This window comes from Hippoglossus hippoglossus, chromosome 20 (genome assembly GCF_009819705.1).
Source record: "Hippoglossus hippoglossus isolate fHipHip1 chromosome 20, fHipHip1.pri, whole genome shotgun sequence".
Taxonomy (NCBI): domain Eukaryota; kingdom Metazoa; phylum Chordata; class Actinopteri; order Pleuronectiformes; family Pleuronectidae; genus Hippoglossus; species Hippoglossus hippoglossus.
In genome coordinates this window covers 20,597,129-20,612,372 of record NC_047170.1, presented here as the reverse complement: position 1 = coordinate 20,612,372, position 15,244 = coordinate 20,597,129, and the positions used below count along the sequence as shown (strand labels likewise).

Genomic DNA, 15,244 nt, shown 5'->3' with positions numbered 1-15,244 from the left:
GCTGCAGGTGTCTCACCTGGATGCGGGAGCGAGCCAGGTAAACGTTGGTCTTCCACTCAGCCTTCATGCGTCGGTACTGAGACGACTTCGAGTGGCGTCCCTGGTGAGCGCTGGCCACAGATTCTCCTGGAGACAGCGAGATGACTCCAGGAACGAGACCCACGATGGAGCCCACTGAGCCCTGACACCTGGGAGCGATGCTGGTCAGCAGGTACAGTCTGTCGCACACACACAACGTAAACCACCTGACGTGAGGTGTTCAGAGGAGGCTGGGAGTTTACACGCTCCAGTTACAGAACACAACACAGATGTGTGACACCCAAAAACAAAACAAACGTCCTCTTAAAACTGTTAATCAATTATCAAAATCATTGACAATTAGTGTTTCAATCTATTACTCGACTCATGGCTGCAGATGTATCAGATTACCTCTTTGCCTGGGAGGCTTTGGGCTCAGAGCGGGCGGAGCCTGAGGGGTTGAATGCCAGGGGCCACTCCATGAGAGGGTTCCTGCCATAACGAAAGTGGTAACGTCCACAGGCCTCCACACCTGGTAACTACACAGACACACACACACACACACAGACACACAGACACACACAGACACACAGACACACACACACAGACACACACAGTGAGTCTGTGTCTTCACTTGTGGACATACAGAATGTGTGAGTGTGAGTGTGTAACATACAGACTCTATGATCCTGATCACTGCAGACGTAGTTAAACCGAACAGATCTTCTCCTTTCAGATAAGCAGGAAACAGCTTCAGGGTTCCACTGGACGATCTCATCTGAGACACTGGATCCAAGATCTGATCCCACACAGCTGCAGACAAACACACAAACACACACAAGTCTGTTCACTGCAATTCAGTTCTTCTATTTTCTTCTTCTTCATACAGATTAATAATCCAGTGATGACCTCTGACCTGCTGATGTTAAACAGGTTTGTTTGAACATTTATTTTATTGCGTTTATATATCCATAAAATCCTGATCTCCATTTACACCTAAAAGATGTTCTGTTATAAATACAATAAAAATACCCTAACGACCTGATGCTGTGCAGCATGAATCTACAGGAACGTGTCGTTACAGTAATGTTGGCAGTGAGGGAGAGTTGACTGTCGGGTGTCACACCCAGGGTCCTAGAGGTCTGGGTGGGTTTAAATATGAAAGATTCTAAATACAGAATCATGAACTAAATATTTCTTAGATCTCCATTTTTCAACTACGAACATTTTCTCTGCTCCTCTCTCGACCCTCTGGCGCCACCGTGTGTTATCAACATATTTTTCACTGCACGTAACGAAACATAATAATGAGGTAGAAGACAGAGGTCTTGATTTTCTGATGCATAAAGAATGAATGTAATAACATTATGGTTTAAACACGATCATGACACTAACAATTTGATCTGATGCAACAGTCACAGCTGCCACTTCCTGTTTGGAAACACTTCACCTGTCGATATTTACCTTTAGGTGTCGGTCCGGTCAGGATGAGGTCATCGTGTCCTTTCTCCACCACCTTGACTTTAAACAGCGGCTGACCGTCGGCGTCCTCGATGTAGCACATGTACTTACAGCGTCTGAGGAGCAGGATTATTAATCATTAAAGAGCCAGCTGATGCTCCATGTTCTACACAGTTCAGGAACAATGAACCTGAGTGTCCTCATCCATTAGTCACACTTTACCTGCTGCTGTGGCGCATGCTCCAGTAGAAGCGGTTGGCATGGTAACCAACAGGGAAGATGGCAGTCTGATCGTGGAAGGCCTTCATCTGCTGAGGGAGGAGCCTTCCGACGGCGCGGAATAGCAGGCTGCCGACTCGGAAGGTGTGCTGCCGCTCGCCGCGTTGCACCACAGCAGCGATCTGCCGCGCCTCATCCCGCTGCACATACACACGCCGGAATACGGCAAAGCACCGTAGCTCCGAGTCGTACGGGTCAGAGACCACCATCGCAGCGGGGTCAGGGGTCAGCCCTGGAGTGGAGGAAGGGGAACCGCTGGAAGATCTGTCCCCGCTGAGAGGAACTGTCCTGGGCTTATGAAGGTGACACAACATCGTCTTATCCTGGAGGACACAAAAACACAGTGAGATGCAGGCAGAACAGGTGCGTGTGTTATTGTAAAACTGCTACATAACCGTGTGTGTCACTTTGAAGACGGTGCAGTGTTTTAGTTTTACAGTGTATTTACCTTGAAGAAGGTGCAGTGTGCCTGCAGTGCGCATGTGAAGTGGTAGGTGTTGGTGCAGCGCAGGCGGTTGCAGCCGCTCGTGGCTCCAGTTTGTTGACAGTGAGCGCAGCGCAGTGTCAGACTTCGTCTCAGTGCCAGTTCCACATTTATCAGAGCGCCGGCCTGAGTCTCGTACACCTCACTGGACCACAGAGCACAGTTCAGGTGGACCTGACACACAGAGACACAAAGACAGGTTATCCCCTGACACTGAGCTGGTCCAGACTCTCGTCAGATGGGTCCAGACTGTCGTCAGACTCACCCACAGGTCCAGGTCAAGGTTGAGGAGTCTCGCCGGTCCGTCTGTCCGTCCATCTCCCTGCTGGTGACAGAAGCAGCACCTCCGCTGGTCTTTGGGTAATGGGTCAGGTTGAAGACACGCCCCCAACTTCTTCAACATCATGTCCACTTCTTCCTCTGTTGGCACGGCAACCGCCTCATTAGTAATGCCCGGACCCCTGGGTAAAAAGAGAGACATACAGGACGATGCTAACAGGCCAAGTAGTTCAGTCTAATGCCAACAGGGCAACTAGTTCAGTGTGATGCTAACCGGCTAAATGTGATGCGAACGCTCCAGCGTCTCCAGCGGGAATTCTTCATCCTCTTCCCTTGTCGAGCCAAGTCCTCTCCACCTGGGACGGCGCGGGGGTGGGGCTTCAGCTTCACTTTCATCTTTAAACCAATCAGAGTCAGCCGGTCATCCAATCAATCACGCCGCTGATCAAACATTAAACTATGATACAGTCAGTGACCACACTCACCTTCAGGCTGTCCACACGGGGCCTGGTCTCCATGGTGATGGTTGAGGCGGGCGGGAAGGAGAGTGTTGGGGAAGAGGAGGAGGAGGTGGTGGGAGGAGAGGGGGGAGTGTTGGGGAGGGAGTGCACAGCGATGGATGACATGTTGTTGTTGTACTGATGCTGTACTCTGGAGGGAGGAGGGCGCTCGGAGCCGGACAGGAGGATGGGGACCGCAGGCTGAGAAAGAGACGTTATGATGTAATTAATCACTCGCCATAAGTCAGGTGCGTCACTACGCATACAACAAATCAATAATCAATTTTCCATAACATGACTTGACCTCTCACCTTGTTTCCAGGTGTTTGGCTCTGGGGCGCAGATGTGTGGAGAGCAGAGCAGTTGGGACTACAGAACACCAGAGTGGATCCTGGTCTGGACTGACCCTCCTGTAAAAAGAACAGTCAGTCACTTCCTGTCTGACACGTCTGTGGCTTCACCTTCTCAGAGTGAGTTGTCTGCCGACCTGTTTGAGCTGTTTGACGATGCGGACTCCGTTTCCCAGCAGCACTTTGCAGTAGCTGCAACACTGAGGCCTGACAGCAGCAGAGCCGCCATGTTGGCTGTCAATGCCTGCAGGAAATACACACACAGGATATGGACAGCTGTCAATCATCAGGACAGCTAGAAACCAACATGTGTGTGTGTGTGTGTGTTTTACAGACCAGTGTTTTCTGCAGCAGGAGGTCTCAGCTGTCTGCTTCCTGATGAACCCTGCACACACACATCAAACATCATCATCGTCAGTGTCACACACCACACACCACACACACACTACACACACTACACACACTACACACACCTGTGTCAGCGGCACTCTCACTCCAGCCAGCAGTGCCAAAGAGCTGTGCTCGGGGCCGGGGGCCCGGCTCAGCTGGTAGTCGACGGGGACGGGAATCCGCAGCAGCTCCGCCACCGCTGCCATCACGCCTGCGACGTTCTGGAAACACAGTGATATCAGGAAAATGTTATTAATTAAGGAAGAAAATGAATATGATTAAAAGTTTCCTGTAGCGAGAGAACGAGTTGTTTACCTGAGCTGCGACAGGGTTCAGAGTTATCGCTATGGTAACCAAGTCTGTGTTTGAGCATGAGGGAGGTCCCTGATGGTTAGGTTCCACCTTCACTTCCTGTTTCACTGCAGAGCCTGGACACACAGACACACTCTTTTATTGAAACAGACAGTTTGTGATGAGTTGGATTTATTTGTTTCGTGTCCACAACTGTTGAAAACATGAAAACATCTTTGTCGAGTGTCATGTTACAACAGTGACATGTTTTTCATCAGAAAAGAGAAAGTATTAACGTGAATCTCTGTAACTTCCAACCCTGCTTCTTTCCACGTCACTGACCACTGACCTTTTCCCCAGGCGCAGGGCATGATCGGTATTGGAGGCGACGGACAGGGCGATGGCGGCTCCAGTTTGATGAAAGAGAGGTCGGGGTACCTGCTGATCTCACCGTCCGACACGCTCTCCGGAGACGACGACGGGACGAAGCCGTCGGGGCTGTTGCGCTCCGAAGAGTCCTGGATCCTGAGGTGAAGAAGATTTATATTGTGAAAATATTGTAATAATGTATATAAATTTACATTTAACGTTTAAAAACCTTAGGTATCGTCAGTGGGCAGTTTACCTGAGCTCCTCCTGGTTGTTGTGGGGTGGAGTCGGTAAAGAGGCGGGGACATCTACTGTCTTGTGGGTGTGGTTTACAACCAAAAGCCCCCCCCCTTTCTGCTTCAGGTCTGACGAACTTTTCACTGAGAAAATAACAAAAACTTGCACGTTAAAAAAAGCTGTGCCTTTTTGTCTTTACTTTTATGATTGAGTGAAACGATGTGGCCAGAAGTATGTGAACAGCTGAACATCACAGACTGTTTATAAAGAAGACACAGCTAAGAGCTAAGATTCTGTGGGTCGCCACCGTCGCTGTGCAGAACAAAAAGGCAGAAGTTGCATCATGAATGACAGCGAGTGGTGCTGACTCAGTGTGAGTGAGGCCTACTTCCTGTCACTTCCTGTGATTCCACAATGCTGCGTGAGCTCTCCTCTCCACACTGAACACTAAGATAAACAACCAAATAATTATGTGATCAAATGTTTTAGATCATACAGTGATTTTAAGCTTGCTGCCCATGGATGACTGCCCCGCAATGTGCCTGGATGAGATTGACACCTTTAAAGACTGGTGTGACAGTCATCTTCTCATTGTTAATGTCAAAAAGACAAAAGAGAAGATATGCGACTCCAGAGAGATGATAGTCCTTGACCCGGTCATAATCACTGACAATGTCATGTCGATATTTTACACTACTGTGCTAGAAAGCATACTTAGACAGAGTCCAAGTAAAATAAATAATTGAGAACAAGGTTAAAAACGGCTATGAAGGTGATGTGCAAAAAGGACGATTGTTCCCTTCAGAGCATGTACAAGGTTCTGTGGTCAGACTGGAACTCAGGATCCTGAATGACCCGTCACACTGTTCTCTGAATGTTCCCAGTTCCCTTCAGGCAGACGTTACAGAGTGTAGAACCAACCAAGCTCTCATTCATCCCAACGTCTGTCACTCCACTCAATAATGTATCATATATCTCAAGAGCCTTTGTACTTTGTCTGGCACTTTTTACATTTTGGTTTTTAGCTTTAATTGCCAGTTTCTGTTTTTCATCTTAATGTGTTATATCCTTTTAGTGTTTTATCATTGGAAGTGCTTTTAGGGCAAGTGCAATATTCAACTCACTTTTATTCTGCATTAATATTCTGGGTCTTACAGGATATGTCCTTGTGTACTGTTGTTTGTTGTCTGTTACACAATGTACAGTTCTGCAGCTGCTGAACAAAGACAAATTTCCCTATGGGGACAATAAAGTATATTTGATCATGAAGAGGCTCAGTGTCAGCTTCTCACCGTCCTGCTCACTGATCTCCTTCCTGCTCAGCTCCTCCGTCGTGGCGAAGCCGTTCACCAGCTTCTGCCTGGCGACAGGCGGGGGGGTGGGGGGCAAGGAGGCCGGAGGTGTGGGGGGGTTACTGAGGTTATTCTGCTGGGAGAGAGAGAGAGAGAGTCACTCAGAGCAGACTGTACAATTGCTGTAGTATTTCTATATTACTGTAGTATGACGGTAGTATCAGTGTAGTACTACTGCAGTAGAACCTTGTATATGAGCTGGGAGTAGTAGTCGGTTACTCCGTCCAGGCAGGCATTCCCAAAGGAGCCGCTCAGCCTCGAGTCTCTGCCCAGAGACGAGCTGCCGTAGGGGGGGAACAGACTCAGATCAACCCCCAGAATCGGCTCCATGAGGGGCAGCACCGACAGCTGAGAGGGAGGAGGCAGTACTCAATACAGATTTTACAGGGAAAGTTTAAGTGAAGTAAAATAATCGTGTCGATAACGAGAAGAGTTTAGTTTCAGTGTGAGGAGAAAGAAAAAGATCAAGAAAGGAAAAGAGAGGAGGGGCATGGAGGAGGTTTGGTCATTGTACCTGTCGGAGGTGTGTCATTAGCGGGTCAGAGGAGGAGGAGTTCAGTGTCTTCTCCTCCTCCTCTCTCTTCCTCCTCTTGTATTTGGGAGTAGCTCTGTCTTTCTCAGGGCGAGTGATTCTCTTACTGCGCTGAATCTTCTTCCTGTTGGAGGCGTCCATCAGCTCCGCATCGTCCATCATCACCTGCAGGACAGTTCGCCGCGTTAATGTTGCCGTAATCACAAGGCCATCAGTCAGATGAAACGTCTCCGCCGCAATAAGAGACGATGTCATGCTCAAAACTAAATATGACTTTAAATAAATGTTTTGCTGAACGCAGCCTTGGTCAAAATAACACCTTCCCCCCTCTCCTCACCACGTTGCCATAGGAACCAGGCATGTCCTCCTCCTCAGAACGGACGCTCTCATTGGACAGCTGGCGGCAGGCGGAGGGCGGGGCCTGGACGGTGTATGACAGTGTGATGGCAGGGGACGTCTTGTCCTTCAGCAGATGTCTGAGCAGCTCCTTCCCCCCGTCTCCACCTCCCCCATGGAGGGGGGACGGGGAGGAGAATCCCTCGCCTTCTCCCTCCTCCATCTTCACCACACGTGCCCCACAGGCTCCACCGTCCTCCCGCTCTACCTGCAGGAGACACGAGAATAAAAATAAAACACGTGCAGCATCATCACCACATCAGACACTGAGTAAATCAGAAATCTCCAAACCTTGACCTCCAGAGGAGCTGCAGACAAGGGGCCTTGCTGACACTCCAGGCCCAGGTCAGAGGCTCTCTGCTGGGCCGTAGCGCTGATCGACAGCTGCCTCTCCAGCTCCGACGACGGAGCCAGACCACTGAACGACACGTCTGATTGGTCCACAGTGCCCGGAGTGGGTGTACAACAGGAAGTGTCAGAGAGCGCTGAAGTAGGCGGAGCTGTGTTGTCATCAGAGTGGGAGGACAGGGGCGTCCTACCTCCCCCTCCCCCCACGATGTTGTCTCCGTCTCGCTTCCTGCTCCTCTTTTTCTTTGGTTTGTCGTTGGGGATGATGTCGGAGTAGAGCTGGATGAGGGGGGAGGGGCCTCCAGAGGAGGAGCAGGGGAAGGAGCTGGGGAGGGGGGTCGCCGTCAAGGACGACTCGTGTCCAAATCGAGCATCCGGACCTCCAGGATTGGAGGGGGTTATTCCTGAAGGGCCTATCCCAGCTAGTCGTACCTGTCCCTGGGCTGAGGGCCCGACTGGTCCTGGGAGCCTGGGTACGGTCTGGAAGTCGGCAGGAAGTGAGTGAGATCCTGGGTGCGGGGGCCCTGTGAGGCCCTGGTGGAGGCCTGGCTGATGGGCGAACGGCACCCCCCGGGGTCTGGGGGCTGGGGAGGACTGAAGGAAATCCTGCGGCAGCTCAGAGCTGAAGAAAGGCAACTGTGAGAGATTATCAGCTCCCGGGGCAGGGGCTGGTTCTGCAGGACCTCCAGGTCCGGGCATTTGTCCGACCCGGGCTGCAACTCCAGCCCCAGTACCCATGGAAGCTCCCAGGATGCCTTGCTGCTCCAGCTCCATTCTCTGCTGCAGTGCTCGATGGCGCTCGACCTGAGAGCACAAGGACAGAGTAAGAACTGCGTCTCTACTTCCTGTGTCCTGGTTGATGGCGGCGAGGGGCGTTACCTCCTGCATGAGCTGCACTCTCTGCCTCTCCTGCTGTTCTCTCAGCCGCTCCCGTCGCTCTCTCTCCTGGAAACCTTCGCTGAACGGGTTGTTGTCATCAAACTCCACCTGCGGTGCCAGGAATCAGGGCGGAGTTTTAATAATCAACTGTATGTGTACATGTTAAAGTTAACATTGGGATGTTTCTCTTCATGATGAGAATCCCTGTGCCTCTGAACATGTGACATCTTGACTATTAAAACTCCAGGTGTCTTACCTGAGGTGTGGGGGCGGCTCCGTCCTCTGCTGCTCCAGTGGGACCCCCAGAAGGGCCCCGGGGCCCTGTATTGAAGGCTGTCGTTGGAGCGGTGAGCCCAGCCACCATGACCGGGGTCTGGGTGCGTGGGGAGGCCTGGGGGGTATTAGGCAGGGTAGGGGGCAGATGAGGTGGCATTCTATGCCCCAATGCCCCTGGACCGGTTCCCCCTGCAGTCCAACCAGGAGAGTTGTTTGTTGCGCAGGCTTGTGTGGGTCCGCCTGGGTGGGGCTGCATGGGCACCATGGGCTGGGAGAGCAGGGTCTGAGGGATGGGTGGTGCTCCTGTAGGCATCATGGGGGGGGCGGCTGGCGGCTGCAACGCCCTCTGCTGTTTGGTCCTGTAGTCGTCGATCAGCTCTGTATGATCCTTCTGCTGCTTCCTGATCTGAACACACACACAATACATCATCAATGCCATGATCATCATCGACTGCCACACAGCAACTAAACTGTGCGAGTGCGTGAGAGGATTAATCCTCCACTGAAAATAGTCCATGTGCGCTGCTGTCGCACCGTAGATCGATCACCAGGTGTAGTCCTTTACCTGCTCTAGCTGTTTCTGGACCGCTCCCTGCTGCTCTGTGATGTAGCGGAGTTGGGCGGCATCCTCCTCTGCGAAAGCTCGTCCCGCCTTCTTGGCTGTTCTTTGTTTGGCTGACAGAGCTTTTTTGGTCTTGCGGTGGGCAGCAATCTGGTCCTCCAGGAGGCGCTGCTGCATCTGCAAGAGCTGCTGCGTCTCCCCCAACCACTCCTCGTTCTGACACCGCTGAGACTCGTCTGCAGGAAACATTACAGCTTTCATTTCATGAGCCAACCAGGGGTCAGGATTAATTCAACAGTCAATGACATTGGACTGAGTAAGCTGATACTCACTGACGAAGCCCGGACCGAAGCTGGGCGGGTTCGGTCGCACCAAAGGAGGATTCAACTTCTCGTCCTGACAGGAAGAGAATAAAGTCTCAGTACAGACGACATTTCACTGTAGATGATTTTATGAGTGTTTAAGGAGTTTGTGTTTCACATGTGAAAAACGCAGCAGGAGATTGTCCAGGTCACAATCACTGTGTCTATATGCTGCAGTTCTACTCACCTGTCCAGCAAGGTGTGGAGGCTGTGGTGTCTCCTCTGGACACGGGTCCCCTGGAGCTGGAGGCTGTTGAAACCTGACACAGACACACACAAAGTCAGTTTCCACAGGAACACGGATGTGTTCATACTGGACACTAAGATTTATCTCCTCCTCCTGAGGTCATACCTGTTGATGACCATCGGGTTCAGTCCTATGTTTCCCTGAGTCATCACCTTGTTGATGCCCTTCAGAGCCACCATCTTAGCCTTCATGATGGGGTCTGAGACGGAGTCGAAGTCTTCTACACACACACACACACACACACACACACACACACACACACACACACACACACACACACACACACACACACACACACACACACACACACACACACACACACACACACACACACACACACACACACACACACACACGATGTGAGTGACACTGGGTTTGTGTACGTTCATCGGAGGTTTGATGTCAAGGCTGCAGAGACGCCACAAGGACAACAACCACTGTGATTGGTCCGTTTGAACTGTTTGTGTTGTTCAGATCATCAAGAGTAAAGACAATGTGAAGCTGAGACTCACTTGAAAATGGGACAGGGGTTCTGGTCTTACCCATGTTTGGGAACAGAGAGTCTGAGGTGGACCTCTGTCGGATCAGTGCCTGCATCTGTTTCTGCTGCTGCTGCTCCTGACGCTCCTGGTCCAGGAGGTCCTGCAGGAGGAGGGGCTGCTCCTCCAGGAGCAGGGGCCTGGCTTTGTTCAGGCTCTGCACCTGGTTCTGAGTGGACGTTCCCAGGTGTGGAAGTTGGTTCTGGGGGTTGAGGAGGCAATGATGTGGTTGGGCGGAGAGTGGTTGAGGGGTGACGGGGGGCGAGGGTCCGAAGGGTATCTGCTGCGGCTGGAAGACTGACGGTTGCCCTAGAGACGAGGTGACAGATGAGACGTTGTGGTTTAATTTCATCAACTCAGTCAACACAGATCAATAATCTATCAATAAAAACTGATCAGCTCACCTGCAGGGGGTTGAACCCTGGGATCCATGACTGACATCGGAGCCAGTTCGTGGGCCCGAAGAGCTGGAGCGACACCCAAGTCCTCCACCTTCTCCTGGAGGGAAGAAAACAGGTTTAACAAAACAACTTATTTTGTGAAATTACTGATGAGGTGTTTATTCTGTTATTGATCAACTCTCGTAACACAAGACGCTGAGAGACGCTCTCACCTTGGCGAGAAGGGCAGAGGATCCTGCCTGGCTGGAGCCTGCCGCCTTGGTCCCTGGAGCTCCTGGGGGTCCTTGAGTTCTGGCGCCAGCCCCAGGATGTGTTGTCAGGTGAAGGGCTGCTGAGGGACCGTCGCTAACTTCTGTCTTAACGCAGTCCTTCACTTCCTGTTTAACCTGGCCCATCAGGTGGGTGTGGCTATCGGTCTTCCTGTACCCACCTGCAACATCACTCCTCTCTCCCCCGTCCTTGTCCTCCACCGGCTCCCCCAGGTCCAGCTCCTCATTGAACATGTCCTTCTTGTCCTCCAGATTGAGCTCAGGGTCAGCGTAGGCAATCAGGTCGAACTTACCCGACAGCAGGAAGGCGTCGAGATGCAGGTCGTTAGGACCCAGATCCAGGTCCTCTTTACCTGAAACAGATCCAGAATGGGAGAGATGAGAAAAATTGACAGGTTCAATATCTTTGATTGAGTCTGAATTAATATTTTATTCTTATTATTTCCACAGATGACACAAGTTTCCCATTTTTTACTGATCAATATTTGGAAAAGTAATTTCAAAATGGCAGATTCTACTGAAGCTGAACAGATCTGACATCACAACGTCACTTCTGACTCATGAGTACCCATTACTACATAGCCCAAGTAGTAATCAAATATCATGGTGAGTAGAAACGTCACCCTGCTGATCTAATTCTTCTGCCTAACAAGATGTGACTCGTACCGTCTTCATGGTCGAGGTTCAGGTTGAGGTCAACCAGATCTTTCACCTCCACGTCCTCCAGGTCCTTCACGGCAGACTCCTCTCCCTCCATGTGCTCCTCAATCCCATCAGCCACTGGGAGAGCTGACTCTGGGGCACTTTGAGTCAGAGCTGTCGTGTGGCCGAGGTGCTGCTGGTTCAGCTGCTCCACGCCACCCGCCATCACCATCTGTGCGCCCATAGGGGTCTCGACCATCCTAGAGCCCTGAATGGGCCTGACCGTGGATGGCTGGGGGTCTCTGGGGTACAGCAGTGGGGCCTCAGTCGGAGGGAAGGGCAGCCTCAGGCGATTCTCAGGGGCCCGGTGTCGGAGCTCAATGTAGGGCTGGCCCCTGATGCTGTGCTGCTGGATGGGGAGGGAACGTGGGAGGAACGGCTGGGGGACACCTGAGGGGGGAGGCAGGGGCAGAAACAGCGTCTTCGTAAAATCTTTAATAAAAAAATTATAAATATGCTTTTTAAATCAGTGATGGGGGAAAAACTAACATTTCAAGTAAACTAGAAAACATGATGTACAAATACAACAACAGAGTCAAGTAGATGACAAAACTAAACAGATTATTTTCACTCTTTTTGATCATTAATCAATCAAACAGTAGATGGTGCGTATCAAACCTGGCATCATGTGTGGGTGAGTGTTGGGAGTGGGGAGGGGTCGGATGCCAGTGAACTCTCCAGGCATCGGTCTCCTCATCTGGACCGGGACTCCCTCCACAGCACTGAGCCCAGAACCAAGCATCGAACCCTGGGGAGGTCCCAAAAATGAGTCCTGGAGAACTTGAGCTCCTGGAGGAACAGTGAACCTGGAGAAGAGGAGAGACGAGTTCAGACCACATCATCAGATCAGCTCAGAACCAGGTTTGGTTTATCCTCTCACCTCAGGACTGGTCCTCTATCACCCAGCTCTCTGGGGAGGCTCTGCCTGGTGAACGGAGCCTCGCTGGGCGTGAAGCTTCTCTGCTGCTCCTCTGAGAAACCTCCAGGGAACCTCGGAGCTGGAGCCACCGCCAGACCACCAGGCCTCACTGTCCCGGGGTAGGGAGGTGGGGGGCGTGCAAACAATTCTGCTGGAAGAGCGGAAGGGGCGGCAGAGTCGTCCTGAGACCAGTGACGGGGTGTCCCTGAACCAGGAGCAGGTGGAACAGCAAGGGACGAAGCTGGTCCTGAAGCTGCTTCCTGGAGACCTTTCTCCTGACGTAACGCACTCTTCTGCTGCTGCTGCCTCAGGATGAGCTGACGCAGCCGCTGACGCTGCACCGGAGCAGAGAGAGAACACAGTAGGGCTATGCTATATCACACCGTCCATGATAATACCCGTATAAATGTTTACGTGATAAAAAAAAAAGTGTTATATCGAGATATTAATGAAATAGCGATGCAATGACATATGACGCATTTACGTTCCTTAGCACGCACAACAACGTCACAAGCCCAAATCTGTAAAGCCGGGTTCACACAGACGCGTACACTGCGGAAGCGCCCCGAAGCGCCGCGCAGCGTCAATGCTCCCTCGCGCAGCCGCCTGGCTGTTCACACCGGTCAGTCCGCGATTCTGCTTTCTCTGCTGGTTGTTGTATGTAACCCGTTCAATGTAGGAGTTCGGGGGTAAATGATGACGGTCTTCATTTTCTATATCGTCATACATATTATCGCAAATTTCCTTGAAATATCGTGATATAATTTTGAGGCTATATCGCCCACCCCTAGTACACAGCGGAACACAGTACAGAATTGAATCACCTGTCTTACCTGTCTCAACTTCTCCTCTGAGTCACCAGGCTGCGGCAGTATGCTCATTGGTCCATCTAAAGAGGCCACACCCAGCACTGCCATTTCATCGGCTGCTGTCTTGTCAATCTGTGAAAGGCCAGGTGTCATGTGACCCTGCTCAAAGGGGTCGTGACCTGGAGTTTGACCAGAGAAACCATCCTCTGACATCCCAGGTTGCTTTGGGGTCTGATTGCTGGGGGTTCTGGGAAAAGAGTCCTGTTGTTTTCCTGGAGACTGAAGAGAGAAAAATTGTGACTGTTCTGACTCTGACTTGTGTACACTGCAGTAGAGATGTGTGAACTGCAGTACCGACGTGTACACTGCAGTACAGACCCCACGTACCTGGTGGGGTGTCGGGGTGAAGCTCTCCACTGGGGCCTGGATGAAGGACTCTGGGCCCTTCTGTGGCCTCGGTGTGGAGGGTTGCAGGGTGTAGGGGTCCTGCGAGGGTCGTGGTGTACCGATGGGCTGGGCATAGGGGTCGGTGCTCCGCTGACTCCCTGGTGATTGAGGGACACGCTCAGTGACAGAGGGGCGGGGCGTACCTGGGTTGGAGGTGTATGGGTCGAGGGTTGGGTGGGAGGGGGATGGACGGCGGTTAGCAGGCTGCTGGTTGAACTGGTCCAGTTGCAGCGTGGGAGGGGGGGTGAGGTAGGAGGGGTCAGAGTGTGGACGTGGTGTACCAGTGGCCAGAGGGTTAGTGTAGGGGTCAGGAGAGGGTCTGGAGGTCAAAGGTGAGTGCTGGGTGAAGGGGTCGGGGATCTGCTGGCAGTAGTCGGGTCTGGGGGTTCCGGGTGTCTGTGCGTAGGGGCTGCGGTGGGGAGAGCCCAGCACTGAGAGAGGACTGGAGGGGAAAGAAGGGTCCTGCGTCTGGGGGAGGACAAAGCCCAGGTCTGTGGGTCTGGATGGGTCCCTCCTTCCTGCTCCTCCTTCTCCTGCTCCTCCCCCCGTGTTTCCAAACATCTCCTGCTGGGGGGGCATAGGGGCTTTAAACACCCCACTCTGGACCAGTTCACCGACCCGCCCGTACAATTCAGCCGCTACACGGAGGTTACTGCTGTTGTGAGGAGTCCTCTGGAAGGTTTCAGCTGTTCGGACACTGACGTGTCTGACTGCATGGTCAGGAGCGGAGCCAGAAGGAGGAAAACAGTTACCTGGTGGAGGGCCAAGGGCCCTGGAGTTGTCGCAGGCTTTGGAGTCGGGGGACGGAGCAGGAGAACCAAAGGTATCGTGGGCCGGGGAGGCACTAAGGGAGTTACGACGCTGCTGCTGGTGGGGCGGCAGACCACCAGGCTGGGAGGCGGCAGGGCGGGGCGTCCCTACTACCTTACTGTAAGGATCCCACGGAGAGGAGGGGCGGGAGGAGGGGGGGGAGAACATCTGGGGGGAGGATGGGGGCTGGTGGAGAGGGGAGGAGGGGTGAGGGGAGTGAGGGAGTGAGGAGAAGCCAGAGAGGGGTGGAGCTTGCGGTCTGAGGAAGACGTTGTCGGCCAGTCCTGAACTCTCACCTGCCCCCTGCAGAAGCGGCTGCTGCCTCGACAGACCCTCCCTGGGGTAAGGGTGTGCAGGGGAGGCCGGCTGCTGCGTGGGGGTTATGGGGCTGCGGCTGTCGCTCTCTGGCGACAGTTGACCAATCAGATGCTGACTTGCCAACAGACGCTGCTGTTGCAGCTGCTCATTCTTCACCTGCTCCAACTTCTGAGTCGCCTCGATCTTCGCCTGCTGTTTACTCTTCTGACGCATTTGCTGCGAGGGGGGAGAGTGAGAGAGAGAGTGAGAGAGAGAGAGAGAGGGAGGTGTGTCAGGTGAGAGTCAGCGTGATCATCAGTTTCTACATGGCAGCTGGTAATGCTCGCTTTCCCTCCCCCTCCACTGTGTGTGAACCGTGTGTAGACGACAGGTGATCAGAGTGAAATCTAAAGCTTGTGTGGACGAGCTTGGCACTGAC

General features: G+C 52.5%; 1 protein-coding gene across 1 annotated transcript in view; it reads right to left on the bottom strand.

The window, feature by feature from the left end:
• Nucleotides 1-15,244, bottom strand: part of LOC117753901 (histone-lysine N-methyltransferase 2C-like) — a 46,368-nt gene that overhangs the window by 3,373 nt on the left and 27,751 nt on the right. Inside the window, exons 42-77 of the mRNA XM_034572402.1 lie at nt 13,711-15,042; nt 13,639-13,653; nt 13,276-13,530; nt 12,404-12,777; nt 12,142-12,329; nt 11,488-11,913; nt 10,765-11,174; nt 10,556-10,649; nt 10,155-10,460; nt 9,718-9,832; nt 9,553-9,625; nt 9,336-9,399; nt 9,007-9,239; nt 8,422-8,847; nt 8,166-8,273; nt 7,230-8,090; nt 6,880-7,146; nt 6,525-6,707; nt 6,197-6,358; nt 5,951-6,086; nt 4,678-4,801; nt 4,402-4,577; nt 4,077-4,180; nt 3,845-3,982; nt 3,708-3,756; nt 3,509-3,615; nt 3,333-3,431; nt 3,007-3,222; nt 2,796-2,917; nt 2,508-2,703; nt 2,207-2,416; nt 1,702-2,081; nt 1,483-1,595; nt 695-831; nt 430-557; nt 17-218 (exon numbers count right to left, since the gene is read on the bottom strand). Coding sequence (XP_034428293.1) covers nt 17-218; nt 430-557; nt 695-831; nt 1,483-1,595; nt 1,702-2,081; nt 2,207-2,416; nt 2,508-2,703; nt 2,796-2,917; nt 3,007-3,222; nt 3,333-3,431; nt 3,509-3,615; nt 3,708-3,756; nt 3,845-3,982; nt 4,077-4,180; nt 4,402-4,577; nt 4,678-4,801; nt 5,951-6,086; nt 6,197-6,358; nt 6,525-6,707; nt 6,880-7,146; nt 7,230-8,090; nt 8,166-8,273; nt 8,422-8,847; nt 9,007-9,239; nt 9,336-9,399; nt 9,553-9,625; nt 9,718-9,832; nt 10,155-10,460; nt 10,556-10,649; nt 10,765-11,174; nt 11,488-11,913; nt 12,142-12,329; nt 12,404-12,777; nt 13,276-13,530; nt 13,639-13,653; nt 13,711-15,042 — 8,529 coding nt within the window. The remainder of the gene's footprint in view (nt 1-16; nt 219-429; nt 558-694; nt 832-1,482; nt 1,596-1,701; nt 2,082-2,206; nt 2,417-2,507; nt 2,704-2,795; nt 2,918-3,006; nt 3,223-3,332; nt 3,432-3,508; nt 3,616-3,707; nt 3,757-3,844; nt 3,983-4,076; nt 4,181-4,401; nt 4,578-4,677; nt 4,802-5,950; nt 6,087-6,196; nt 6,359-6,524; nt 6,708-6,879; nt 7,147-7,229; nt 8,091-8,165; nt 8,274-8,421; nt 8,848-9,006; nt 9,240-9,335; nt 9,400-9,552; nt 9,626-9,717; nt 9,833-10,154; nt 10,461-10,555; nt 10,650-10,764; nt 11,175-11,487; nt 11,914-12,141; nt 12,330-12,403; nt 12,778-13,275; nt 13,531-13,638; nt 13,654-13,710; nt 15,043-15,244) is intronic.